At 41.5% G+C, this 26,386-nt stretch overlaps 1 protein-coding gene across 12 annotated transcripts in view; it reads right to left on the minus strand.

The window, feature by feature from the left end:
- Nucleotides 1-26,386, minus strand: part of slmapa (sarcolemma associated protein a) — an 87,234-nt gene that overhangs the window by 6,240 nt on the left and 54,608 nt on the right. For 2 of the 12 annotated variants that reach the window (XM_049585777.1, XM_049585849.1), the window contains 20 exons: nt 25,113-25,175; nt 24,417-24,512; nt 23,431-23,502; nt 23,157-23,297; nt 22,915-23,052; nt 22,368-22,536; nt 22,039-22,089; nt 18,271-18,417; nt 15,852-15,917; nt 11,621-11,680; nt 11,295-11,369; nt 10,424-10,504; nt 9,836-9,895; nt 9,503-9,628; nt 9,123-9,197; nt 8,900-9,000; nt 7,539-7,743; nt 7,333-7,450; nt 5,894-6,065; nt 5,540-5,674 (listed from right to left, as the gene is read on the minus strand). In XM_049585777.1, the coding sequence (XP_049441734.1) occupies nt 5,540-5,674; nt 5,894-6,065; nt 7,333-7,450; nt 7,539-7,743; nt 8,900-9,000; nt 9,123-9,197; nt 9,503-9,628; nt 9,836-9,895; nt 10,424-10,504; nt 11,295-11,369; nt 11,621-11,680; nt 15,852-15,917; nt 18,271-18,417; nt 22,039-22,089; nt 22,368-22,536; nt 22,915-23,052; nt 23,157-23,297; nt 23,431-23,502; nt 24,417-24,512; nt 25,113-25,175 (2,151 nt within the window). Of the gene's footprint in view, nt 1-2,663; nt 2,752-5,539; nt 5,675-5,893; nt 6,066-7,332; nt 7,451-7,538; nt 7,744-8,899; nt 9,001-9,122; nt 9,198-9,502; nt 9,629-9,835; nt 9,896-10,423; nt 10,505-11,294; nt 11,370-11,620; nt 11,681-15,851; nt 15,918-18,270; nt 18,418-22,038; nt 22,090-22,367; nt 22,537-22,914; nt 23,053-23,156; nt 23,298-23,430; nt 23,503-24,416; nt 24,513-25,112; nt 25,176-26,386 lie in introns of all 12 variants that reach the window. The other 10 variants (XM_049585783.1, XM_049585858.1, XM_049585867.1 and 7 more) reach the window with 10 other exon arrangements.

Consider the following 26,386-nt stretch of genomic DNA (forward strand, 5'->3'; position numbering starts at 1 on the left):
CACCAGCACCCTGAAAGTGAGCGGGAGCTGTGAAGAGACAGTTAATGAATGACTGAGGGAGGTAAGTGGAGGAAACTGTTAGTAAGTGACTTCTATGAAGAGATGTTCGGATGTGAGGGTGAGCGCCCGACTCTTTAAGGGGAAACCTTCATCTTCATTTTAAGTTTCAGACAGAAACTGAGTCCAGAATGAAGACTCAGTAAGCCTTAATCTACCAGGCTTTTTTACTGGATTGAAAATAAACAGCCATGCTCTGATTCTTATACTGAGATGATGTTTAAACTGCTCAGACCATCACAGGATTTGGTTTTTAATTAATACAAATTCAAACAATTCTGCAACTTCTGAGAGAGCTTGTAATTTTATCATACCGAATTCCAGCCCCCAAAGGCAAAAGCTGTTGCTTCCAGAGGGTGAGGACATCTTTGTGGACCGACCGACCAACAGCAGCTGTAGAGCTAACTAAAAAATAGCAAAATTTTCTGCTCTTTCTACATGACTTTATCAAATTTAGAACTGTCTGTCTGTAAAGCATAAATTAATACCCTAAATAAAGAGCCTTATTTGAAATAAGTTGTACTGTTTTTCGCAAATTTTTACCCCTGATTTTTGCCTGAGTGATTTTATTGATCTTGCATGTTGTGTTTACTCACACTACATGTTTTAATTGGTCCTTTTGCACGGCCAGAACCTGCAAGTATTGTGCTCATGCTGTGCAGCTTAACTGACGTGCAACAACTTGGAGCTCACACTGAATTGAAACACGGAGCCTCCAGCTTTTTCTTGGTTAGGTGACAATGCCAATAAAAATCATTCAAACAAGACAAAACATAAGTCTAACCTAACATCTTCACTGAACCACGTCTCAGTTCATACTAACCACTCAACAGCCTAAATTCAGGGCCTAAAGTTTGGTAAAAGGTAAATATGATGATGCAATATATTCTTCTTATTGTCAACAAACTTATTCCAGAAACTATTAATAACCCAACCATAAGCCACACTGTTGAACGGAAATGCAAAATACTCGCCTGTGTCAAAAGTATTCATACCAGCAGCAATGTGACTTTGCAACAGTTGCAGCCATGAATGTATGATTTAGAAAACAGATCCATGGTTGCAACTGGTCTGCCACTGTCATGACGTTGTGACGTTATGTCTATTCTGTACAGTGTGATTGGTTGATGCCTTCATTCAGCGGGAAAGCTCAGAAAAATTTACCTTATTTTGGAAAAAACAGCCTAATGCTCACGTTCTGCGTGACAGTGCTCATGACAAAATCAACACTTTGAAAAAAATATACTCACATGAGCACCCAAAACCGTCATTTATTTTGACTCAGTCCCTCATACAACGTCCTGCTGCCACAAATACTCACTAGAGCACCAAATGTGGATTAATCCGCCACTGAAAATAGTCCCCAACCAATGCACTATTTCCTTTTGTTTGAGTAACATTTGATAAGAACTACAGGGGTCAGCTGTAGGGAGGTCAAAGCATTGGGAGACGCACTAACACAGTGTCGACAATAAGAAAAATATAGAAAAAAAATTAACCTTATAATTTGAGCTACCTGGTGAGCTGTTTGCATGGATCATTACATGAAGTTACTATCAAAGCCAGAGATTATAATGAAGGAACCTAAGGACCAATGTTTTCTCGAAGATTAAGAACTAAACATGTTTCCAGAAGAAGATCGAAGTATCCCTTTAAACAGAGGTTTTGTGGTTGTTGTGAACTCGTCCTTTTAAAGAGTTCAGTGTTAGAGTCAGCAGTGCAGAAGCTGAAGACGTGTCATTGACAGCCATGCAGTTAGAGCTGCTTACGCAAGAAGACAAAGACAGTCCATGATGAAGATGATGATGATACTCAGTCTTCAAGGAAAGTGTAGGAGGTGAGGAGAGCATCCTGCTGATCAGAATTCAGGGTTCAATACTAACAGCCTGTAACAGCAGTGCAAAAAAACTGAACTCAAATGACCCTTATTTGCTAAGGCTGTCATAAGGGGATGAAACTAAGATAGTTAATTTTTATTTTTCATTTACAACTTGGATCCTCATCAGCTTTCATCCAACAGCTACAGTTCTTTTGGGTCCACAGACGTGTGAAACAATATACTAAACGTACATGTTCATAATCCAAACTCCAACTGTTCCTTCCTGATAAATATTATAAGAATTTGGTGGTTGGGTATTGAACTAGAGTATTTTACTGGTACTGACCGAATGTGTCCATCAAATATTGTCAAATACTAAAAGTTGGCATTTCATGTCTGGTCAGATTTCTGTTCTTCTTACTTGTCTCTGATCAGATAGAATTTTATTTAATTTAATTTAATTTGATTTGGTGGTCACAGAAATAACAACTGACAACTACTTTTCATAGGAGCACTTGAGGGTAAAAGGTCATGAACATGGTTGTGATTTGGCAGGAATAATTATTTCAACCAAAAGATGATTGTGTGGGGTCAAAACATAACTAATAAAACTTAACTGATCCAGTGTTTCGGTACTTCTCTTATGTTTCACAACATGTGACTCTGAATTCATCACAGATCAGGACGACGTTTTCACCTCCGTCATCTTTCCTTCCAGAGATGACGGACAAATGGAGGCAAAAGAGAGACAGGCAGAGAGACAGACTGATGTCATGTCGGTGTGTACCTTTCTACCACAACTGGCCGAAACACCAGTACAGCAGAGCCAGGACAAGGCCAATGAATATGGCTTGGACAGGCTGCAGTATGGATGGCTAGAGGGGAGGGAGGGAGGAGGGGGAGGAGAGGGATAAGAAGATATCAGCCGGCAAATCAACCAAAACCAACATGGAGGATGGAGCAGCTACAGCGAGGGGGAGGAAGGGGAGACAGACAGACAGAGAGAGAGAAGAGGAGAGAGAGGGAGTATGTATGACGGCAGGTTTGTATCGGGTCGGCCGTTTCCACACATTAAACAGCCATGTTCACCAAACATCACAGAAGAAGTGCAATCCGTCACCAAGCTCTTTTAAAAGCACAAACATTTTCTTGTTGGGTTTCAGCTCATTAACTCTCTGCACCAGGACGTCTCATTAGCACTCAGAAGCTGATCTTTATATCAGCTGCTGGCTCACAGTAATATCAGTCCACTGGTCTTTAAGGCCAGAGTGAAATGTTTAAAATCTGATCTTCTATTTAAGAAAAGACAACTTTGTAAAATGAATGCTAAAAAACTGTTTCTTGTAAACTAAGGTGCCAATACATGTTGTGCCTGGTGAAGATAAATAATGGACTTAAAGGATAATGCTGTTATTTCAACTTGAGATATTATTTTCATAGTAATGTCCATCATTTTAATCAGTACTGAAAATATTGTGCTCATCAAAAACCAAAATATCATTTCAACAAAGTCTGACAAGGTACAGAACACACTGGTGGTGAATGACACACGTAAAAAACATTTCCATCTTTTGTTTTTTATGAAAAACTAAACTGGAAGGGGAAGGGGAGCTCTACCAACTTTACACATCACAGTCCATTTGCAGGTCTTGAAGAGCACTCCATCATATGTGATGTAAGTTGCATAAAGCCTTTTGTTGCTCCAGAGGGAGCTGCACAATGTCTGCAAAACAGCCACTTAAAACTGGACACACCTGATTAATCTTGCTAATAATCTCTCATTCAGTCCCTTCAGGATTTCTCTGGCTGTTTTGGGATTGTTGTGGCCTGAAATGACTGAATTCAGGGCAGCTTTTCTAAAAAACTGCGATGTATGTTGCAACGTTTTTAGACTTTTTTGCAAAAATAGTTGCAATGCCATTTTGGATTCAGAGCGTATCATTACAAGCATTCAGTGTTTTACATATTAGAAACTATTCGTGAGGTTAGGGGGGCAGCGAGAGCTGATTACAGACGATCTCCACCTGCTTTCTCTGCACAGTCAACACAAGCTAACACAGCACAATGTGATCAACGTGATTGTCACTTGGGCTGAAGCCCCGCAGTGGTGATTAACATCCCACACCATGCCATCAATCTGCTTTTATCTGTGCTTTTATATGTTATTTTTGACTTTTTCTTACATACACTTACAACTTGCCAGGGACTGCAGATGAAAATCAGCTTGTATGGCTAAATATGGCAAATTTATGTGACTTAGGTGATCATGTTCATTTATGTGCACTGTCCCTTTCTAAATAAAACAAACATAATCTGTTAATTTCACGCCAACACTGGTGTGACTCTATTGTTAAGTCTATAACTGTTGGTTAATGTTAGCCTTGTGATGCTAACAGTTTGCCCTGTCACTGTGTATGTGTGACTCCGTCCTCCCGGGTGTGAAGCTCACACTCCTGCAGGAGTAGTCTCATGATAAACATTTAAATACTGAAACTTGCGGAAAAGTTGTGGTGATTGGACTAAGGCTACGCAGAATTCATGGGGATTGGCTGAGTTTGCATCCTGGAGGAGCTGCTCAGTGCACAGGAAAAATGTGTGCACACAACTATATTAAGTGAGGTAAGCCAAAGTTGAAGCAGGAAGTGTAAATTGTGATAGATGAAAATAAGTTTTTTCTAACCTTACTGATTATCTGACTGCTTGTTTCTTGGACTGTCATCACACCTTAGTGTCATTAGGCATGTCACTATGTTCCAAGATCTCAGCTATTTACTCTATTAGTGCATGTTGGAGTGAGCTGAAGAAATGATGGACAAACACTATGAAAATAAGAGCAAAGTTGTAATAAACAGGAATTATCATTTTGAATTGTCAGTTAAAACAAAGTTTGTTGATCCTGTGAAACCGGATCAGGACTTTTATTCTGAAAAACTCTGTGGAAACAAAACCTGAGGGACAAGACAAACATCGACTGTCACGCCACCAAAGACCGAGGACGAGGACAAGGAAGAGCTGAGGACAGGTAGATGAGAGAGAAGAGGAGGAAGAGGGGTAACAGAGGAGGAGGAGGAGGCTGCTCCGCCTCGCTTTCATCTCCTGATTTTCTGATTTGTGTTTCCTGGAGTTTTTCTCAAACTAGCAGCTGTTATTGATCAGCTCAGGATGGAAGGCAGGAGAGACGATGATGTACAATGATTTGTTATTATTTATCTCTACAGTTTATTGATTATGTTATTTACTCCATCTGCTTTCACCACTACAGAGGGTGTTGTCAGTCCTGGACTGACAGGACTGAAAAGTCGGATTCAAGATTAATTCAGATATTTAAACACTGATCGAAGAGACTTTATTGTGTTCAGAGTTAGCAAGTAAGCAGTGAGGAGGGAGGCAGTGAACGGGAAGTGTTGGGTGGTTGTTACAGCTAACAAGTCCAAGACTGTCACAGTGTCCATGAGCAAGTCTGGTGCTTCTCCTGCTTTAATCTTTAAGCAATAAAAACAAAACTGTGGAAAAAAACATCATGAAAACATCTGGATTTAAAGCTGAGCAACACAAGAATAAAGGTTACAACACAAATAGTACATATGGTCTTTGGTATAATTACAAAGGTAGTGTAAGTGTGAGTGTGTGTGTGTGTGTGTGTGTGTGTGTGTGTGTACTCACAGAGCTGGTCTTGTCCTGCAGCAGCTTCAGGCTGTTTCTGCACTGCTCCAGCTCCTGGTGGATATTCAGCTTCTCCTTCTCTGTTCTCTCATAGCGCTGACGGAGGTCCAACAGCTGGGACTGTGTGTCTTCATACTATTCACGCACGCACACATACACATACACACACAATTACACATGCACACAGACCACTATAACATCATTTATGTGTCACATATTTTATATTTCTATAAATCTGTAAAGAAGTGAGTTAGCTTCACAGGATTTGTACCTCTCTCTGCAGTGTATGTGAGTGTGTGTGTGTGTGTGTGTGTGTGTGTGTGTGTGTGTGTGTATGTGTGTGTCTGTGTGTACCTCTCTCTGCAGTGTGTGTGTGTGGGCCTTGGCCTGGTCCAGCTGGCTCTTCAGCTTGCTTGCGTCCTGCAGGTGTTGATTCTCCAGAGAACCCAGTTTGTCCTGCAGAACCTCCTCCCTCTTCTCCAGAGACTCCAGACTGCTGCTGAGGACCTGACTCTGCTCCCTGGTGCTGCACATAAACACACACACACACACACACACACACACGTTTTTTGGTCAAACAGCCTCACCTGACTGTGAATGACGAAGTTTATTTCTCCCAACATTTCATACTGCATTTATTCCCTGACAGCAAATGTATGATGATCAAACAATCAGTCATCGATCACTTTCATTTTTTCAGCTGACTCAGACTGACCTTGACACACCTTGTGATCTATTCAGTTATTACATCTTGGTCTAAAACAGTTGCCTCACTCATTAAATATGTGGTCTTTGCTGTATGATAAACAACCTTTGATATTTTACCCACGAAGGCTTCATCACAGATCAATCATTGAAAGATGTTTAGGAAGTAGTTTGAGGCTGTACATTTCAACAGGGATGGGACAGCATGCTGCCGCTGACATCTGCAGTTTTACCCGAGTGGTGCATTTCAGATATTCATGAGAAGTGCTGCCAGAGGCACCCACAGTTTATTGGAAACTAAACACAGCTGAAGCTCGGATAAAATCCTGCTGAGCTCTCGGCTCTGACGAGAACATGCAGTGATGTTTTCTCTCCATGGAGAGCAGACGAAGCATTAACCTGCCGACTGCTCGGTCTGGTTCAGTCAGCCGTCCGTCAGCTGTCGTCCTTTCGTCCTGTTCAGGCTGAGTCAGCTGGACACCATGTTTCCTCCAGTCCTTCTTTTAATGCTAAATCCAAACTCTGAACCTGTCAGGACCAGTGGACTTCCTGTCAGCTGTCCTACACCAGGATTCATCAAGTCCATCACGGCTGTCACAAAGACTTTTAGGTCCAGTTTTAATGTCCACCTTCACATTGTTGGACACACATTCCTGATGTCTTCCAGGTCGATCCTCAGCTTTACATTCAGTTAAGAGTTTAGGCACTTTTCTATAGAGTTTAAGTTTAAAGTATGATATAATAAATTCAGTTAGTTCTTTTTCCTTTCCTTTTATGCTTACAAATCTTTTCATTCTGTCGGCTGAAGTTCAGCTTATGAGTCTTTGTATTTCATTCATGGTTGTGAGAGTTTGTGTGGCTGCTTACAAGCTTTGAAATTATTTTAAATGCACGTCTTGCCTAAAATTAAGCAGAAAAGTGTGTTTATATCATTAAAGAAATACTGCATTTATCTATAGCTGACTGTGTGAGCTGCCATGTTCTTTTGATGTTTTGGGCTTCCACATGCTGAATGCTCCAAACTTCCTGACATGAACGTGATATTTTAGGTGACCGTTAATTTCACTTCCCTTGTAGCGTGTGTGTACCTGCTAAGCTCAGTCTCCAGGCGGTGCAGTTTCTCTGTAAGAGCTTTCCGTTCACCTCTCAGGCCGTCACAGTCCTGCTGCAAACACACACACCGCTGCTGCAACGTAGCACACTCCGCTGAGAGAGAAGAAGAGGAAGTATAGTTTTAATTAACACCACTGTGTTAAATTTTGATGAATAGACTATCGTTGGACTCTCTGCTCACCCTGCAGCTGGCTGGCAGTGCTCTGCTGCTGTTGCTGCTGTGTGAAGGCCTCCTGCAGCCGGCTGATCTCCCCCTCGTACTTGGCGGCCGTTTCCCTCCAGTGGTCCAGCTCTGATCGCACGCTGCTGAGGTCAGCCTGCAGGGCAGCAATCTCGCGCTCCCGCTCCGCCGTGGCTGCCTCCATGGCGTGCCGCAGGACAAGAATCTGACAGAAGAAACACAATCCATGAGTCAGTCAGTGATGTCACACATGACTGGGATTTAATGTAACCTGATGGACTTCAAGTCTGTTCCATAAAAGAAGAGGTCTAATTTCTTTGAGTGCAAGAAAGAATCAGAGGGAAGTCGGAAGAGGTCACGAGGAGTCAGAAGGAGCTAGGAGGAATCACCTGGAAGTCAAAAAGAGTCAGAGGGGAGTCAGTGGGAGACAGGAGGAGTAAGAGGCTAGTAGGAACGAGCTGGAAGGAATGCAAGGGGAGTTTGGAGGAGAGAGATGCGAGTTAAAGCAAGTTGGGAGTGAGCCACAAGGAGTCAGAGGGGTGATGGGAGAAGTCAGGAGGTGTCTGAAGTAGGGATGGGTAGCACAAGCAAAAACACTATTCAAAAATCATGGCAACTATTCGACAATTTTTTGAATAATCTTTCTGTCCGCCACGGACATTTACACAATGTCACAGATAAACATGGGTAAATGCATGAAAAAAAAAAAATCATCACATATCACCTCTGATAATGGTTTATTCATTTAAAAACACATTGTGCTCGTTTAGCACACTATTTCATGTAGTTTTTATCTGCTGGAGGGTCGCGTAGGGGAGCTAGCGCGACAAAAATAGAAGAGCCCCGTAAAATAGAGAGTTGTCACGTGACAGACGGGAGTTGTTGCGCTGCTCCCGTTGCTGGTGGAGCCGCTGTAATTGATTAACAGGGGGGCGAGCTGCTACGGGACTCGCGCTGCAGACCTGTCGTGCCGCCGAGCCCAGCCGTACGGTCCCTTGCCGCCTCCTGCGTGCCTCGCTCTCAAATGACTGTGCATACTTGTTTATTTTGTCGAAGTTGTTCCACACAGAATTTTTTGATGACTGTAGTAGTCCCTGCATGATTCTCAGAGTCAGAGGAGAGCAAAAAGGAGTTGGGAGGAATCAGGTGGTAGTCATTCAGACACAGAGTGGAGTCAGTAGAAGACAGAAAGGAGTAAAGGAGGTTGATGAGGAGTCAAAGCAGTGTCAGAAGGAGTAAGAAAACAATAAGTAGGAAGTAGAGGGAGTCAGAGGGAGTCAAAGAGGCATCACAGGGAGTAATGAAGATGTAGAGGAGTTGTGAGGGTAATAGGTAGGAGTGGTAATGAGATGGAGTGGTACCTCCTCCTGGGCGGAGCAGAGTTCCTCTCTAGTGGTGCAGATGGTGCTCTCCCTCTGCTCCCTCAGTGCCTCCATGTCGGCCTGCAGCTTCCCAAGCTGAGCTAAAACACACACACACACACAAAGTGAAGTGGGAGCGAGGAAGGTTTTGACACATACAGGTGTGTAGTATCGCACTGTACTCTGTGTGTGTGTGTGTGTGTGTGTGTAGGTGTGTACTTACTCTGCAGGTACTGGATCTGTTTGGTCGACTCTTCAGTTTGCTGAGAGTTACTCCTCCTCTCCTCCTCCAGCAGAGCTACAGACAGACACAGACATGTGGTCACAATCTTAATCTGGTATGATGTCATGTGACGTACAATGATAGTAATATATGAACTAAATGTTGAAAACTCTGATGTCAAATATTAGAGGTAAACTCAATGAACTCTCTTCCTGCTCTGTTATGAAATCTAACACAGTCCACATTTGATTTTGAGAGTATCAAGTGAAACAGCAGAACATGTAAGAATCTGTAGATCTTAATCGGAGCTAGGAAGTAGTCACGGCTCAAATAATATCTGGGTGTTAATTTTAGTGAAATTATTTTACACTGTTAGTTACCTTGTAGCTCCAGACACCTCTGTTTGCCAGTATTGGCTAATTCCTGGGCGTCTAGGAGCTCTCTGTGGAGGTGGTGGATGACCTGCTCTGTGTCTCCAGGCTCTAGACCGGCCCGATGCAACTCAGCTACAAACACACATAACAGAGACAAAGTGGAAAAAAGACTTTAAGGAGTAAAGTCTCTTGAAGGACCTGAAGCCACACACAACTGAACAGCACCCCCTAATGGACAGTTGACTGTATTACTGAATCTTATAACCCTGGTTACTGCTGATGGTCTGTTTGTGCTGCACAGAGCAGAACTACAAAGCAGAGATGAGCTGCCATGGTTACCTTTGAGCAGAGCTACTCTGTTCTGTGGTTCATTGAGCTCCTGGTCGTCCATGTTGCCATCTGAAACACACACACACACACACACACACACACACACACACACACACACACACACACACACACACACACACTTCTTTATGATGTGTTTCTAACTAGGAATAAATTCAAAAAGGACTTAGAAAGCACTTAAAAAGTGCCTTAAATTGCCAACAGGTGAAAACACATACGAATTAATACACAAAGCATCTTAATTTTAACCTGTGTTGCCTGGTCCAAAAAGATGATTTGTGTATTTTTTAAAATTCAGTTAATATTCAATAGAAATAAAATAAATCAAAATGTTTTTTAGTTCTCAGTAGGTTACTTAAAACTCTTTACATGAAGAATTTACTACAGACTAGATGCTCTGTGTAACAGACGCAGAGGCCAGACTTTAACAGCAGAAAACCTTTAAAGTCAAACTGATCAAAAACAAAATATAAGATAAAACCTGAGAGAGTGAAACAATCATATAAATGAGACTTAAATAATTGACATGAAAAAACAAATTCTGGTTATAGTGTGAGTAACTGTGCGCATTTTACTGACCTGACGTGTCGTCACTGCTGCGGTCTTTGCTGGGACTCAGAGTGTCTGACATGTCGGACTCTTTGGCATCCATCTGATTCCCTGAGGACACACACACACACACACATAAACAACAAAGGTTAGCGAGGAGGGGACAGAATGGGTGTGGGAAAGCTGTAAAAGCGATATAAAAGCAGCTAACAAAATTGAGAAACTCAAAAAAGAGAAAGAAAAGAAAGGCAAAGAAAAATTAACAAATATATCTCCACAAATATGCATGTATACAATACACACACACTTGTGTGTAGCACACTGACTGGCTTATACTGTGTGAGGCCATGCAGGGTTCAGGAGGTGAAACAGAAACAACAGAAGCAGCAGTTAAGAGCAGTTTTCATACGATTGTTTAACTGTTTGAAGAATTTGACATGTATTTGTGGCGGTTGAAGTTAAGACTTGGGATTGAACTGTGCCTTAAGGTCATGAAAAGTGTAGCGATATAAAAGTTTGTGTTACTGTCCCGAAAAAAATGTGTCATGTGTCAAAGCCTCCACACATTGCTGTTGGTAACCCCGAGCATTGTGTGTGAATGACGAACAGGCTCACAACAGCAAAGACACAGGTCAGAGGTCATAATTGTATGATGTCTACTTGTCAGCAGGTTTTACTCTTTGTGAGTCAGTCAATGTAACGGTCACTAGTTCACTCAAGACTAAAACATTTTAAATTAATAAAAAACATGGCTTTTAATAAAACCCAGACAAGTGAGGATATTCTCGATTAGTCTATTACTACATTTACATTACTTCATTTTATAATACCATCACAAGAATTGAACATAAACAGCCACCAAAATATAACTGTAGTAAGTCTGATGGTTTTATAACTCTACCTTTGAGTCGATCTGGGCTGGCCAGGATGTCGTCTTCTGCCGTCTGGTTGTTCTGTAGGTGGGCGTCCATCACTTCTACAAACACACATTTATACTTGTTAGAGACGACAGAATATAGTTAGATTTAAATATTAAAGCTTCACAAAGTCAGCCAGCCTTTCACAGTTTATGTAAAAAATAATTCTACAGCAGTCTCATCTGATTCAGAGTTTGTTCTCTCTCTGATTTCTAATATTAGTTTACACACAAACTGAACTGCTGCAGGACTAATTGATTAATAAATCATTCATATGTACTCTATATCTGAAGCTTAGTTGAGGTCTTACCATCAAAGTTGGCCAGTTTGTGGATTGAAGAGCTTACAGTCTCCTTCAGCTGTTTGACCGCTGCAGGGAGAAAAAAAAAGAAATCCAGGAGAATCAGTGAATAAAGTCATTTTAATTTAGTGAGGGGAAAAAAAAAGAATTTGAAGTTGAATCAATTCATATATTTCCCAAACTCTGCAAATGTCCAAAAGGCCGATTTAACTTTTCATTAATACAACAACCAGCAACCGTACAGCCTTTTACACTGACTGAAGGTAAATAATCAGTTGGTTTAGTGGCCAGTTAGCAGATCAGATGTTAAAGGTAGAATCACACTGAACTAAAGTTTCACTTTAACTACTGAATTTGCTCAAATAAGATGTGCTCATTGTTTTAGACACTGCACATTAAAATAATCAGTGACAAGTTATCTGATACAGCTTCATCATACAAATACTAAAAGTAAAGTCAGTAAAGTAAAGGTTGCAGGTGTTAACAGAGTAAGTACTTTTACTGTAGTTACAACTGTACACAGAGTAAATGAGTTGTCTCTGGTACAGTTACGTTGTAACCTACAACATGACAGTTGTGTTGCTGCTCTGGACAAGGGCGTCTGTTAAATGTCTAAAACATGTAAAACATAGACTTATCCAGGTTATAAATGGAGGTAAAGAAGCCATTATTACTTCAGTGGCATCTCACGTGTATGTGTGAAACAACACTGGTGCATTTGTACGGAAAAGTAAGTCACAGTTAGCCTGTAAAGCCTACTACATGTTAAATTAAAGTCCTAAAAATGTTCTTGAAAAAGAAAACCCTACGTAAGCTAGGTTTCTTCACAACAAAATTTAGTCCAGTTAAATCAGATGCCGACACATCTTTTCTTCTACAAAAACCACACGTACTTGGCCCTGCTGTCATCAGCTGCTTCCACATAAAATATCAAAATCCACCAACATCAACTAAATGCAATAAATCTCTATGAAATCCTCCTAATACTTCTGAAGCAACACACTCTGCATACACAGTAAGTTATGTTTCCTCTTCCCAAAAATGAGAATTCTTCTTTGTTTCACTGCTTTTAGTGTCATGAAACTGCGTACAGTTTGACTTTGTCACCACTGGGGCTGCCCCCTGAAAGTCAGAGATCATCAGTGTTTTGCTAGTCTATGCTGGGGATATTTTGGTTCCCAGATTTTGCTGCCGTCACTCTTCAGATTTACACAACTCTTTGGTACTGAGCCGCAGGCACGATGCAGTGACATGGAGGAGGTGAGACGTTGAATATTCATATAGCCCTAGTCACCACAGTAACAACAGTGTCATTAAAGCCCAACAACAAACATCTAAGCCAGAATATTGATCTATAATAACATCCACTTTAAAATGTCACAGCGGAGAGAGATGGATGACTTCTGCAACCAGCCACAGCAGCAGCATATGGAACAAGCAAGTCTTGTATGTAACTGCCAGTTTGTGACAAATATCACTGCAGCCATCAGACAAAAAAGAGAAGTGGTAACTTCTTAACTTAAATATTGGCTAATGTTTGGCTGGTATCAAGAATGAAGGCCGTTAAGACCCCACAGACTTGATACTTGAAATTCTTCAGGTATGAACACATTGTTAGCATTACGATTGTTGATTAAAAAAGCTGCTGAACAAAATCTCTACGAGGTGACCGGAGGAAAGGGAAGAACTAAAAGAGAAGGGCGAGACAACAGAAACACAAAATTAAAAAAAAAAAAAAAAAAAAACAGGAGGTTGGTGAGCTAATTCAGTGAAAAGCTACAGAGGCAGCATGCAGATACATGTGTGAAGAACTTCTAAAGAGGAAGAAAAGACGACTGCGTTCAGATGGAGGTACTGTTAGAACCACAATACACCACATACCAAAGCACCAGTAAAACCCCTAACTCACTACCAGAAGTTAAATGAGCTCGGGCAAGACAGTTCTGCCAGCAGTGAACAATACACACAAAATGGAAAAGAAAATCTAGTTAAGTCTTTCCATAAACTGTATCCTAGTTACTCATGACAAACCAACATCTAAAATCTTCCGTTTCCATTGCAAACTCATGACAGTCTGTGGATCATTCTGGATAATAGGGACATTATTTCTGAAGAGAGATGCTTCTCCTGATATTATCAAATGTAATTTTTCTATGCTTTGAGAAAATTTAATTCACATTAATTGTGTTCAGGTGAAAGCAGAAATTTTGAAACCTGCACAAGTAAAGCAAAACATTCTGCATGAACAGATGCTGCTGGAGGACAGTGATGTAACAACTGTGTAATCTGGCAAAGTTGTCTTTTTCTCATGTACTGATTCTCTCTCTCCAGATTTTTTTGTACATTTTGCAGAAACAAAGTGTACTAGGAAAAAGTTACCAACTTTACTTTAAAGCAAAATAACAACGGCTGGAAAAATCTTTTTCAAAATATCAGGTTGGTCAATGATCTTTTTTCCTGCCTAACGAGGAACTAGCTCGGTCAAGATGACATCGTTTAGAAGCTTCTTGGTATCCAGACACACCACAGATAGTCTCTTTCTTCTGTTTATCGGGCTGTTGTTTGACGAACAGAGGGCCTTTTATCTCTAAAAGGGACCTCTTCTGTATTCTTCAACCCTATTTTCTTATGTTTTTGTGTCTAAGTGACTAAAAGGAACAACAATGTTTAAAATTTGACAATGTCCATTCACGTCTACCTGACGAGCTTGTTTTTGCCACTGACAAGCTCAGATTGTCATTCTAAGTGTCTGACAATATTATAGGAAAGATACCTACAGAGAGAGAGAGAGAGACCATTTTTTAAAGAGTAATATCCTTTTTCTTTAACCAGAAACAGCCCCCAAATCCTCATCGCCAAACACAGCAGACTCCATTTGGATAAACAGTAATTTTAGCATGTATAGAGGCAGCATATTTTTATACTTAACTGGGTGAATTGAGGGTTTACTTCAACCAAACCAGAGTTGGTGATTGTTGAACAGTGGAAAGATGAACCAAGAAGGTTTTTGTGAACTTATTTTGTTTCTGGGGCGACACGGTGGTGTGGTGGTTAGCACTCTCGCCTCACAGCAAGAGGGTTGCCGGTTTGATCCCGGGCGTGGGAGCCCTTCTGTGCGGAGTTTGCATGTTCTCCCCGTGTCAGCGTGGGTTCTCTCCGGGCACTCCGGCTTCCTCCCACAGTCCAAAGACATGCAGGTTGGGGACTAGGTTAATTGATAACTCTAAATTGTCCATAGGTGTGAATGTGAGTGTGAATGGTTGTTTGTCTCTATGTGTCAGCCCTGTGATAGTCTGGCGACCTGTCCAGGGTGTACCCTGCCTCTCGCCCAATGTCAGCTGGGATAGGCTCCAGCCCCCCCGCGACCCTCAAGAGGATGAAGCGGTTAGAAGATGAATGAATGAATGAATGTATTTTGTTTCTGTTGACTTCGAATGAAGTGTGTTTTACAATGACACAATTACTGTTTATTTAAATGGACTCTGGTGAGTTTGGCAGCAGTGATTTGGATAAGAAAAAAAAAGGATCTTACTCTTTAACAAAAAGGTTTATCTCTGTTGTGATCCTTTCCATTATGCTGTCAGAAACCTAAAATAACAATATGAACATGTCAGCTGCAAAAACAGGCACTTTTATTGGACGTAAGCTGACAGTGCAACCAAGACGACATCAGGACTAATTTGCAGTTTCACAGCAACTGATCCTGAACATGCTCCAATAAAGAGGGTTCCTCTGAGAGGAGGCGTCGCATTAGTATGGATGCACATTTCCACCAGGAAAATAAGATATGTTAGGCATGTTAAAAAAAAAAAATAGTAATTATGGTATGTCAGATGCTAGGATAGTAAGTCAAAATTATGACTCTGAAAGACAAAATGATAAGAAAATACAAAATTTTACTTATAAAAAAAGTAAAAATCTTTAATTTTATGTTCTCAAAGTTCTGTCTTTATATCTCGTTTTGAAATAGAAAGTCTCATTTTGATTTATCTTATAATTTTAACTGAGAAAGTTAAAAAAAAGTCTGACTTGCCATCTTATAATTTTGATTTAACATGACTTTTATTTATTAATTTTCCTCCAGTCTTTTCCTGGCAGGGTGTCCGTGCTTCCATGTGTGTGTTTCTCTATTTGTATGCGTTTCTGTGTGTGTGTGTGTGTGTGTGTGTGTGTGTGTGTGTGTGTGTGTGTGTGTGTGTGTGTGTTGCAGCATACAGCAGGAATGGATGTGTGTACTCACGCGGACACTCAATCAACTGTTGGATTCTAGTCGAGTCTCCTCCGCTGTTGTTAACATGACAGTTGTCTGATAGAAACACAGAGCACTGACATTACTAAGATGGCTATCAAGAGTGGAGTTGGATCATTAACTGCAGATTTGATTGATGCTGCTCATCAATTCCACATCTGATTTAGTCTTATTATTATTAAAGAATGGAAACTATATATGTTGGAGGCAAACAAAACACATATTTAAAGCTGATTGAAGCTAACAATTCTCATTATTTTAATTATTTTCAGTAAAAGATAAAATTCAAGTCATAGAACGCTCTATTTTACCATGTTTAAGTTTAGTTAGTTGTTTCCCCTCCAGTTCAATCATCAGCTGATTTTGGAGGCCTGATGAAATCAAAACTACAGAAAAAGCTTCATCATGTTAGACGGACTTCTTCCATGCATGAAATTGCAACTTAAACATGTTGATGTATGTATTAACAGAAATGTATAGTGAAGAGCAGAATGTGAATTTTCTAATTCTGGAATCGATGAGCAGAATCAAAAAACTTCTCTCTTAATTAACACTTGGTTCCTCTCGACACCAAACTCTGTAGTAGAGAGGACGGGACAGAAAGAGCCGAAGACAGAGATCATGACAGATACAAGCAGGTAGAAAGCATGACAGAACTAACAAGTGACAGAGAGATCGTTAACTACGCGGACAGACAGATGCTCGATAAACAAACGGGCAGGGCAGAAGTCAAAGCCATACACGGCAGATATTTTCAGACAGAGGTAAAATACAGTGTTTCTGGACAGATACCACAACACTGTAACAGCAGACAGGATGTGGACAGGCAGACAGACAGCTAAGGCGTAATCTTCCGTCTCTCAAAAACATAGTACCAGTAAAATGTGGAATTCAACAGCCCAATAGTTTAAACTCAACTACAACTTCATGAAAACATCCAGTCATCACACTTAAACAAAGTGTGAGATCCACAAGTGTCTCCCCAAAAAATGGACTCAGTAATACCACCAATTTACTGAAGCGCCATCATCTATGCAGAAAATGAGCTGAATTCTTAAATCAACCAAAGGCTCAGCCGCTTTATCGATCACACAACATGCCGAGAAGTCAAAATCTGGAGTAAAATCACTTGTGACAATTGTCATTTTTTGCAAAACAAGCACTGTACTGAAAAGTAACATGACTCCAAGTAAGTTATATCTAAAGCATGATCCCGCACTGTCATATTGCATTGGTCACCTGATACACATTCAACCACAACTACTCAAAACAACAGTGTATTTAAAGTAGGAATTTAAAATGAGGTTAGATAAATAGAAGTATTTCCCTTTCTGATAAACTTTACTTTGAAAATACAAAAACTAGGAAAAAGATCGACATTTCAGCGAAGAAAGATTCCAGTTAAATAAAAAATAATGATACAAGGTTCCTACACATTCTCCATTTCAAAATTCCGTACTTTTCCAGGCTCCTCTGTAGATTTTTCAGCCCATATTTGACATCTGAGGACTAATACCCAGCCCTCAGAAAACTTGTATTCCCCCATTTTGACTGTTCAGTCCACAATTCTATGCACAAAGTTGGACGATGTTCCACTTTCAAACATCTCTGCCCAAACTGGAAGTAAACTAACTGGTGCTACCTGTACTACTGTACCTGTATTTTCCCTTAACATTAGTTGAAAAAAAGTTAAATAATTTGTGCAATGCGTGCAAAAAAACAGTTTACTTTTCTGATAACTACATCACTGTATAACAGCATTTTCTTTAAAAATAATTTGATCGTGGATGTCCAGATATGGTTTGGTTAAAACAAAATGGGGGCAAAGCTGTGTTGGAGGCTGTGATGAAGAGCAGCTCTGTGTAGAAGCGTGTGTTCAGTCGTATGCCATACTTTCTGCTTTGCTTTCTGCAACATCAAGCTCGCTCTGGCTCGCAATCTCTCACACAACGGTAAACATCTTGGCTGCATTGGCTGCCTGCTCCTCACACCATGAAAAACACCCTGCTTGTATGATCAATTCATTATTTGAAGTTCTAAATTTTTAATTTTAGAAAAAAGAATAGGGGCAACAGTCTCTATTGTCTATTCTGCTTTATTTCCAGACCTGGACATTATTAAAACCAAATTCCACCCTGATAATTGTGTCAAAATCACCTCACGCAATCAGGTAAACAAATCCAATATTCTGTATTTTATAAAATCTTATCTTATAGGTTTGATTTTGTTATTATAGCTGTTAATTCAATAGCATTTTATTCTCCAATGTTTTAAACATATCTAGATTAGAGTTCTTTATCGTGCCAAATTATGTCGACTATTTACTTTAATTCTATAGAGCAAAACCTGCTAAAGAACATTGTTGTATATAAATTAAATTTTCTATTATTATGATAAGCAAACTGACTACCATCATTATCTTCATCTTCACCAAATGCACCATCATCTGTGTCTGTATCCTCCTCATCCTCGTCTTCATCCTGGCTCTCGGGTGTCTGCAGGCTCTTTTTGTCCTCGACAGGCTCCTCTACTGGTCCGTGGGAGACAATGTCGACATCTGTCATGTGACCAGATCAGATATATATACACGATTTTGTCGAAACTTTTCCAGCCACACACATGTTCATAATGACGGCAGGTTCCTTCACAATGTGGCTACTGTGGCGAAGTGAGCAGTGAAACAGTCACCTCCAGCATTCATATTCAGTGTTGTCATTCAATAACCAAGAAGTCAATCAGTGACCACAAGCTCTTTTTCCCCCAGAAGAAAAACAAAGCAGTGGACAGTTTGGAAACCATGGAAACAACCCAGATTATCCAGAAACCCCAACAAGCCCTGTTTGGGCTCGACAGAGTGCCACCGCGTCCCCGAGACAACCTGCCTCTTCTGAAACAGCCACAGCCGTCCTGTCATTCACAGATCACATGTTTGAATCCTTGTACAGGCTGGTGTTCATCCTAACAGCTTAGGCATAGTGTTGCCACAGTTGATACTACAGGTACTACTACGTGACACTTTGAAAGACTTTTCTCAGACATGATCATTATGAAAGAAAGGTTAAAAAACAATGATTGTTTCAAATACTGAATTGGGAAATTTCTCTGTTTTATTATTTACTAATTTGAGCCATTAGATTAAATAACAATAAACCTAAGAACCTGTATCAGTGGAGTATTTTCAGCCAGAGAATGACTTCAATCATGACGCACCGTGTGAGGCATAAAAACGTGCAAACCTTCTGTAGCATATGCATCTGATGAGCAACACTACAGGAATGAATGGGATGCCATTTTGGAACAAGGAGTCCAATTCTTAATTAATCCATGTGTCCTGTCAAAATGTCCCTGAACAAGATCTCTGTATGCTGTGAGGCATTATACAGTATGAACAAGACTATACTTTAATTACAGCTGCTAGTGCTCATTGAAAACAGTGAAGAAACATTAAGATACTGCATCTCAATGACACCAACAACACCTGTACTGAATGACTGTACTTTGGCACATTAAATAAAGTTTATAAATCTTCCACTGGACTGGCTCCATCTCTTCCTATTCTCTGTACCTCTGCAGCCTGTGCACATTTGAACACTACACACCAAAGCACACATTTTAATTGATCTACAGATCGCTCTGCTGCACTGCACTGCACTGCACTGCACTGCACTAACCCCTCCACATTTCTGGTATCTTTGCACAACTTTAAAATAAGGCTTTCAACAAAACTTTACTTTACCTGTGAATTGACTTCTATAGCCTGACCTACACTGATCAGCAAAGACATTAAAACCGGGTGGGGCGACCTCAAGCTCAGCTGCTAGAGTGTGTGCCCCCTGTAGGCTGAGTCCTTTGCAGCGGCCCAGGTGGGATTTCATCCTGTAGCTCTTTGCTGCATCTCTCTGCCCCTTTCCTGTCAATCTCAAGCTGTCCTATAATAAAGGCAAAAGCCCAAAACACAATCTTTAAAAAAAAAAAAAAAACTAGCAGGTGAAGTGAAAATTGCTCGCCTTATACTGCAATGTTCTACTGGGAATCCTTAGGTCCTGGCATACAGGTGGATGCCAGTTAACACGCACCACCCACTCAAATGTGACAACAGAGCCCAAGATATTGACCTGGCCTCCAAATTCTCCAGATCCCGATCCAATGGAGCATTCAGGGGGCGTAACTGTATGTTCAAACCAACATCGAACCGAGCTTCCAAAACGGTGGAAGTCATTCATTTTCAATGAAAGCCCAGCGACTTGGGCAACTTGGGCAACTTGAGCAACTTGGGCGACCTGGTCGTCGGCCATGTGTGTTGGGCAACCAAAGCGACCAGAGCGGGTCCAGAGGAGAGTTAAGACTCGTTTTACTTTATGGTGATGAGCTCTGATGCGGTTCAGCGACAACCAGTCGGAATGCTGACGTGCTTCTATGAAGCAGGTCCCAGAGAACAAGCCATGTAACTTTGGTTTCTACGGCACACTTGTTCCGACAATGGATATCGAGAAGTTGATTACTTGTGTCCGTGCCCACTCAGTCCTTTATTATGAGTCGCTGTTGGGTTACAGAGACCAAAATAAAAAGAATGAGGCTTGGGACCGCGTTGCGGAGGTAGTTGGTTGGTCTGGTGAGTTTTAAGTGTGTAATGTAATAGAGGAGAGAATTGCAGGCTAATGTTGCAACGTAGCATGTAAGTCTTCCTTGCTTGGTTTGAATGTGCTGACATACTGCAAAGTAAAACATTTTATCAACACAGATTTCGCAAAACCACATTAAAGCCAGTAGTCCACTTTGACAAGCACGATCAAACGTTCGAATGATTCACATGATGAGCAACTAGAGCGACCAAAGCTGCCACAAATATTTTTGACAGTCATGCTTCTTGGGCATCCGCGAGAGACGTTGCCTCTTTGGAAGCTTCTGGTTTCAACGTACAGTTACGGTACACAAGAGGTGTCTCAGATCCACGGTGGGGCATCCTTGGATTGGACTTGGCTCTGACCTGTCATGGCATGGACACAGAATTTCTTGGGGGTGACCTGTGGTGTCTGGAACCTAGGCGTTGGCGGTGAATCCTGTGAGTCCTTGTGGGTTGTGAAGTGGGGTACCAGGACATCCCACAAATACTTGATCAGATTGGGCCAGGTCAACGCCTTGAGCTTTTTGTCACACCAGACCATTCCTCAACAGTTTGGCAGTTTGGCATGGTGCATTATCCTGCTGGAGGGCCACTGCCATTGGAGAGTGCCATTGCCATGAGGGAAGGTACTTGGTCTGCAGCGGTGTTTGGATGGGTGGAGCGTGTCATGTGATATCCACATGAATGACCCATGGTTTCCCCACAGAGCATTGCATTGTAAATAATTGATCAATGTTATGAACTTCATCCATCAGTGGTTTTAATGTTGTGGCTGATCGGTGTATTTATTGGTATGGCCAATAATAGTCATTATATCTCATCTATATATCTTGGTCTTAATTAATAAAAACATTTGAGGGGGCCATTATCAAAAATATTTGCTGCATGTTTGTTTTGAATATTGGACATTACATTATATAATATTGTTGAACTCTCAAATATCAATATTTTTGTATGTTTTTAATCTCAAGTTATAGATTTTTATTTTACTGTACAAAAACCTGCCCCAAAACAGATTCTTGTATGTGTGTGAATAGAGCTTTTAAATCTAATTCAACATCTGAATATCTTTATTTAGACTGATGACTTGACTTATGAACAGAAACAGACCTGCTGTCACTGTGACTGTGTTAAAGATTCTGAATGTAAATCAGGAAAAGTGAAAAGAGATTCTTGCTGAAATATTTAAGGTATTGACAGATATGTACTGAGGGCTTATGTGGACTGGACATCAGAGAAATGTCTCAGCTGAGCATTAATCAACATCTTATGTCACCTGAAACTACCAGAGGCTACCTGACGGCCAGACATCGAGCCACCAAGACCAAAACAGAAGAAGAAGAGCCAGACTTCCACTGTGACAGTCAGAGAGACGGATGAACAAAAAGGGCAAAGACAGCAGCAAGCAAGAGGAAGCAATGTGGACATCATGCAGGAACTTGTCATGCATCATCATTAGTGCAGGATGATGAAGTGAAATTAGCGGCAACAGAGAGACAAATGGCGGCGGTTAGGACGAGTGTCCCAGAGCAGACCAGAGACATGTGCACTCACCCAGGCTGTTGTTTTCTTTAATGCTTTTCTCTTGTAGCTGTTCTAACCGCACTGCAAACAACAACAACAACAACAACAACAGCAGAGAGAAGCGTTGACTGACAGGAAGTCCCAGCTGAGCCCCCATGATTGGTCTGACCCGGCCACTGGTTGTTATGGTAACTCTTGTGTTAAAGTTAAAGTGATTGGCTTGCAGGGTGCGATATGTGAGCTTGTTAAAAGTTAGGGCAGGACAGTGTGAGAGTGTGTGTGTGTGTGTGTGTGTGTGTGTGTGTGTGCGTGCGTGTGAGAGAGAGAGTGTGTGTGTGTGTGTGTGTGTGTGTGTGTACCCTGCAGGGCTGCGAGCCTCTCGTTGGTGAAGTCGTTGTCGGCCTGCAGAGCTTCGATGCGAGCCTGGAGAACCTGCTCCTTCTCCTCCATCTCCTCGATCCGCAGCTCCAACTCCCTCTTTTCTGTCGCTCCCCGCTGAGTCAGCTCCTCCTGCCGGCCCTCTGCCGCCTGTAGGGAGGTGGAGAGGAGGTGGAGGAGAGTGAGACACAGTGAGGGGGATAGGGAAGACAAACCAGGAAACAGAATAAGTCAGAGGACAGGGAGGAGAAAGAGGAATGAGGAGCAAGGTTGTAGAAAAAGATGAGCAACAGAGGAGGGTGGAGAGGAGAAAACAGGAGACGACAGAATTAAGAGAGGGGAAAGAAGACAGGAGCGCGACAGAAAGATGAGAGAGGGATGACAAACAATGATAAGAAAAGCAAACAGTCTGCAAAATTAAATATTTTACACGTTATTGAATCAAATATTATTGCAGGGAAATTAGATCTCATGTCATTCAGAGGAACATCACACACCTCCTGTGTATCCCAGTGTCAGTGCAGGTACCTTAATTTTGTCAGTGAGCTCTTTGATCTCATTGACGGCAGCGTTGTACTTGTTGGCAAGCTCCCTCAGCTCCTCCTGGCCCCTCTCAGACATCTCCTTCAGGTGGGTGCACTCATCCTCCGTGTTACTGAGTGACCGCTGCAGGACAGCAGAAACAAAAAAATGAGACCCATGCCTAAAAACTACAAATGATGATCATAGTGTGCAGAGACAGTGTGTAAATGTGTTGGTGTGTGGCCTACCTCCACCTCTGACAGCTTCCTGACCACCTCGATCTTCTCCTGGAGGACTCTCCTCAGAGACTCCTTAGCCGTCGTCTCATAGTTGTGTTTGTCCTCCTGAAGAGCCAAGAGCTCCTTACGGATCCCTTCCTCCGTCTGGGACTGTCAGAGAGGAGAGGAGAGGAGAGGAGAGGAGAGGAGAGGAGAGGAGAGGATTTTAATCTTGAGCTATTTATTGCATGAGGATTTGTTATTTCTATCATGAGATATTCTGTCACACCACTGTGATAATCACCTTAGAGTAAGCCTGTAGCTGACTGCCCATCACCTCCAGTCTGGAGAGAAGACGGTCTTCATCGATCAGAGCCTGGTGAGGACACACAATCAGTTTATGACAGTGTTAAACATATTTGGTCATATCATACAGGGTGGCCATGGCTAAGGAGGGAAAGCAGGATGTCTGCTGATCACACGTTTGGCAGTTCGCTCCCCACCTTCTTCTGTCCACATGTCAAAGTGTCCTTGGGCAAGACACCTAACAACCGAATTACACATGGTACAGATGCAACGCTTCACTTAGGTGAGGCAAAGCAGGATGTTTCACCTGCTACACAGACTCTGTCTTTGTAGCATGTGGTTGCTGCCAGCCTGAATGAGTGTGTAAAGAGTTTTGCCAAGTGATAATGCAGTTGTTTATGGAGGATTTAGAAGTGTAGGCTATATTAACTTGTACTGAATTAATTAAATGAATTCTTTTCTGGTGAGTGTAGCTGCTTCAGCTGATTGTAATGGACGTGTTGTGCTGTGACTATTGCACATCATAGTTTAGATGTTAACGCATATTAGAGATATGTTATGTCAATGGCTAACTTACAGAAAATAAATTTGTGTTATGTTACATTACATGGAAGATTATCCCCAGAAGATTACAAACAAATAGACCGACCATAGATACCCTGAATATCACAATATGCTGTAAATGTAGACAATGGTATTGTTATATTGGCAACTTTTAAAGATACAGTATGATGCATCTAAGATAGATCATGTGGTCTGTGTGACGACAGGAAACACAGCTCCGAAATGATTAAATTTTCAGAGAGCTAGAATCCGTCATATATGTAATTATACCAAAGCGTGTGTGAGCCTGTACGTGTACACAAGTGCCATTACTGCCAATTATGTTCCTAACAGATAAACTGACCAAAACAGCTGGAATTACAACTCAGAGGATGTATCGTGACATTTGGACCTTTAAAGTATGATAATGGTGTTTCCTACCTGCCAGCTGCTCTCTGAGGCCTCCTGAGTGTTGGCTAACAGACGCTGCAGAGTGGCTAGCTTCTGCTCCAACATCTGCTCTCTGTGTAAGGCCTCCTGGCAAAGAGGGAGACAGGGGGAGACGGAAGGAGAGGAAGGGAGGGACAGAGGTAGAGGTTGGTGTTGAATGACTCAATATGAAATCAGAAGCAACAGATGTATCAGACCTCTTTAAACTTATGTGTTTTTTCATGAGGGGTAACATCATTTTGGCCATGTGGGGATCAAGTATTTGATCCTCCTGAATCAGAAAGTGGGAATTACATAAGTCTTCAGGAAAGATTCCCAAGCGCTTCCTTTAGGAATGATTTCCACCCTCTCCTCAGCTTTAGATCTTTTTTGTGCTTCACTAATCAAAAATGAGAGTGAGCTCCTCTTCTGCAATGTACGCGACTTGTTGATGGTCCTTGTATTTTTACTAAAATAATTCTGGATGGAGGAAAAATGTATAACATATGCTTTCACTATTAGGTCAAAGTTCCCGTTCTCCTCTTTCTCCTGTCCACACTGAAAATGTTCACAGCAGGGTTGCATGATTCACCATCTGACATTCAAAACATGTTAATAACATGCACCAACTTTTCTGCGAGGGAGATTTACTGCCTTTATACCTTTGGTGTAGTTCTACAAAAAGACCAGTAGGTGTCAGTGTGTTACCTGTAGATACTGGGAGAGCTGGAACAGTTCCTGAGAATACATACTGGGGGTGTTGGCTGCAACCTAGAAAACACACACACGCATACATACATCATGGTAACATATTGACAGATGTCTGGAGTTCAGTCAGCCTTGTGTTTGAACTGAAGACAGACAAACAGATGAAAACCCACAGAGGTCAAAAGCATGTGCTGCAAACACACACACACACACACACACACACACACACACACACACACAGCAGACAAGAGCACAGACACAACCAGGGAAGAAACACATGGATGCATATAAATCTTACACTCCCACTGTTTAAGTATTCTGATCATGTCTCAGTAGCGTTGGGAATGAGCCCTGAACCTCCTGCAATTAAGCCAGAGGCCATAAAAACTACACAGTCACATATGCAGTAGTACCAGTGATTGAACTGGTGAAACAGTGAGCCAGTTGGACATAACCACACAGCAGTCCCCTATCCCACTCTTGTGTCCATCTTCACGGTGACATATTATGCAAAAAAATGCAGGTTTTTTTTAATGGCTTTTTAACATAAATGTGTGGGAGGAGACCATCCTGTCTCTTTTCACCAGCTCCATCTCACAGAAAACCTGTGTAACCACAAGCCTGTACGATTTTATGCTGGATAAGTTATCATTGTTCCCCCGACAACTGTACAGCCCAAGTTTGAATACGAATTACTAACAGGCTTAGTAGTGAACAACACGCTAACATGCTGACAGATTCTGTTTTTAGCTGAGCTAGATGACAGATTATTCAGTTAAAACAGATCAATGATGTTTGTCAATGACAATTAAATGAACATGATCAACTGTGACATTAAAGTTTGAAATGCTGGCTCCTCTCATAGAAAACTCTGCCGCATATCAGAACAAGCGCTTCCCAAACTAACAGCCTGACTCCACTTTTAAATAGCTGTTCGCTCTGCGTGCACTCTGCAGCTGTAGCATGTGAAAAACTTTCCCTGCAGACTGTTGAGACTACAGACAGGTGAAACAAAAATCATCTGTCATCTACTATCATCATCTGTTGTTTGGACAAAGAAGAGAACAAATCGAATGCAAAGCCTGCATGAGATTCATGTCCACGCTGAAAAGCAACACAACTTGTGAAACCACCTCAAGAAACACCAGAATCTGCAGTAAGATGAATGCATGAAGGCCAAGAAGAATAATGTCGCTAACGTTACTGTACTGTTAATCCTAGTTCTTGTCCAACATCAACTCAGACATCCATGACAGCTACACTATAGCGTGTCA

Source organism: Epinephelus fuscoguttatus, linkage group LG1 (genome assembly GCF_011397635.1).
Source record: "Epinephelus fuscoguttatus linkage group LG1, E.fuscoguttatus.final_Chr_v1".
NCBI classification, from domain to species: Eukaryota; Metazoa; Chordata; class Actinopteri; order Perciformes; family Serranidae; genus Epinephelus; species Epinephelus fuscoguttatus.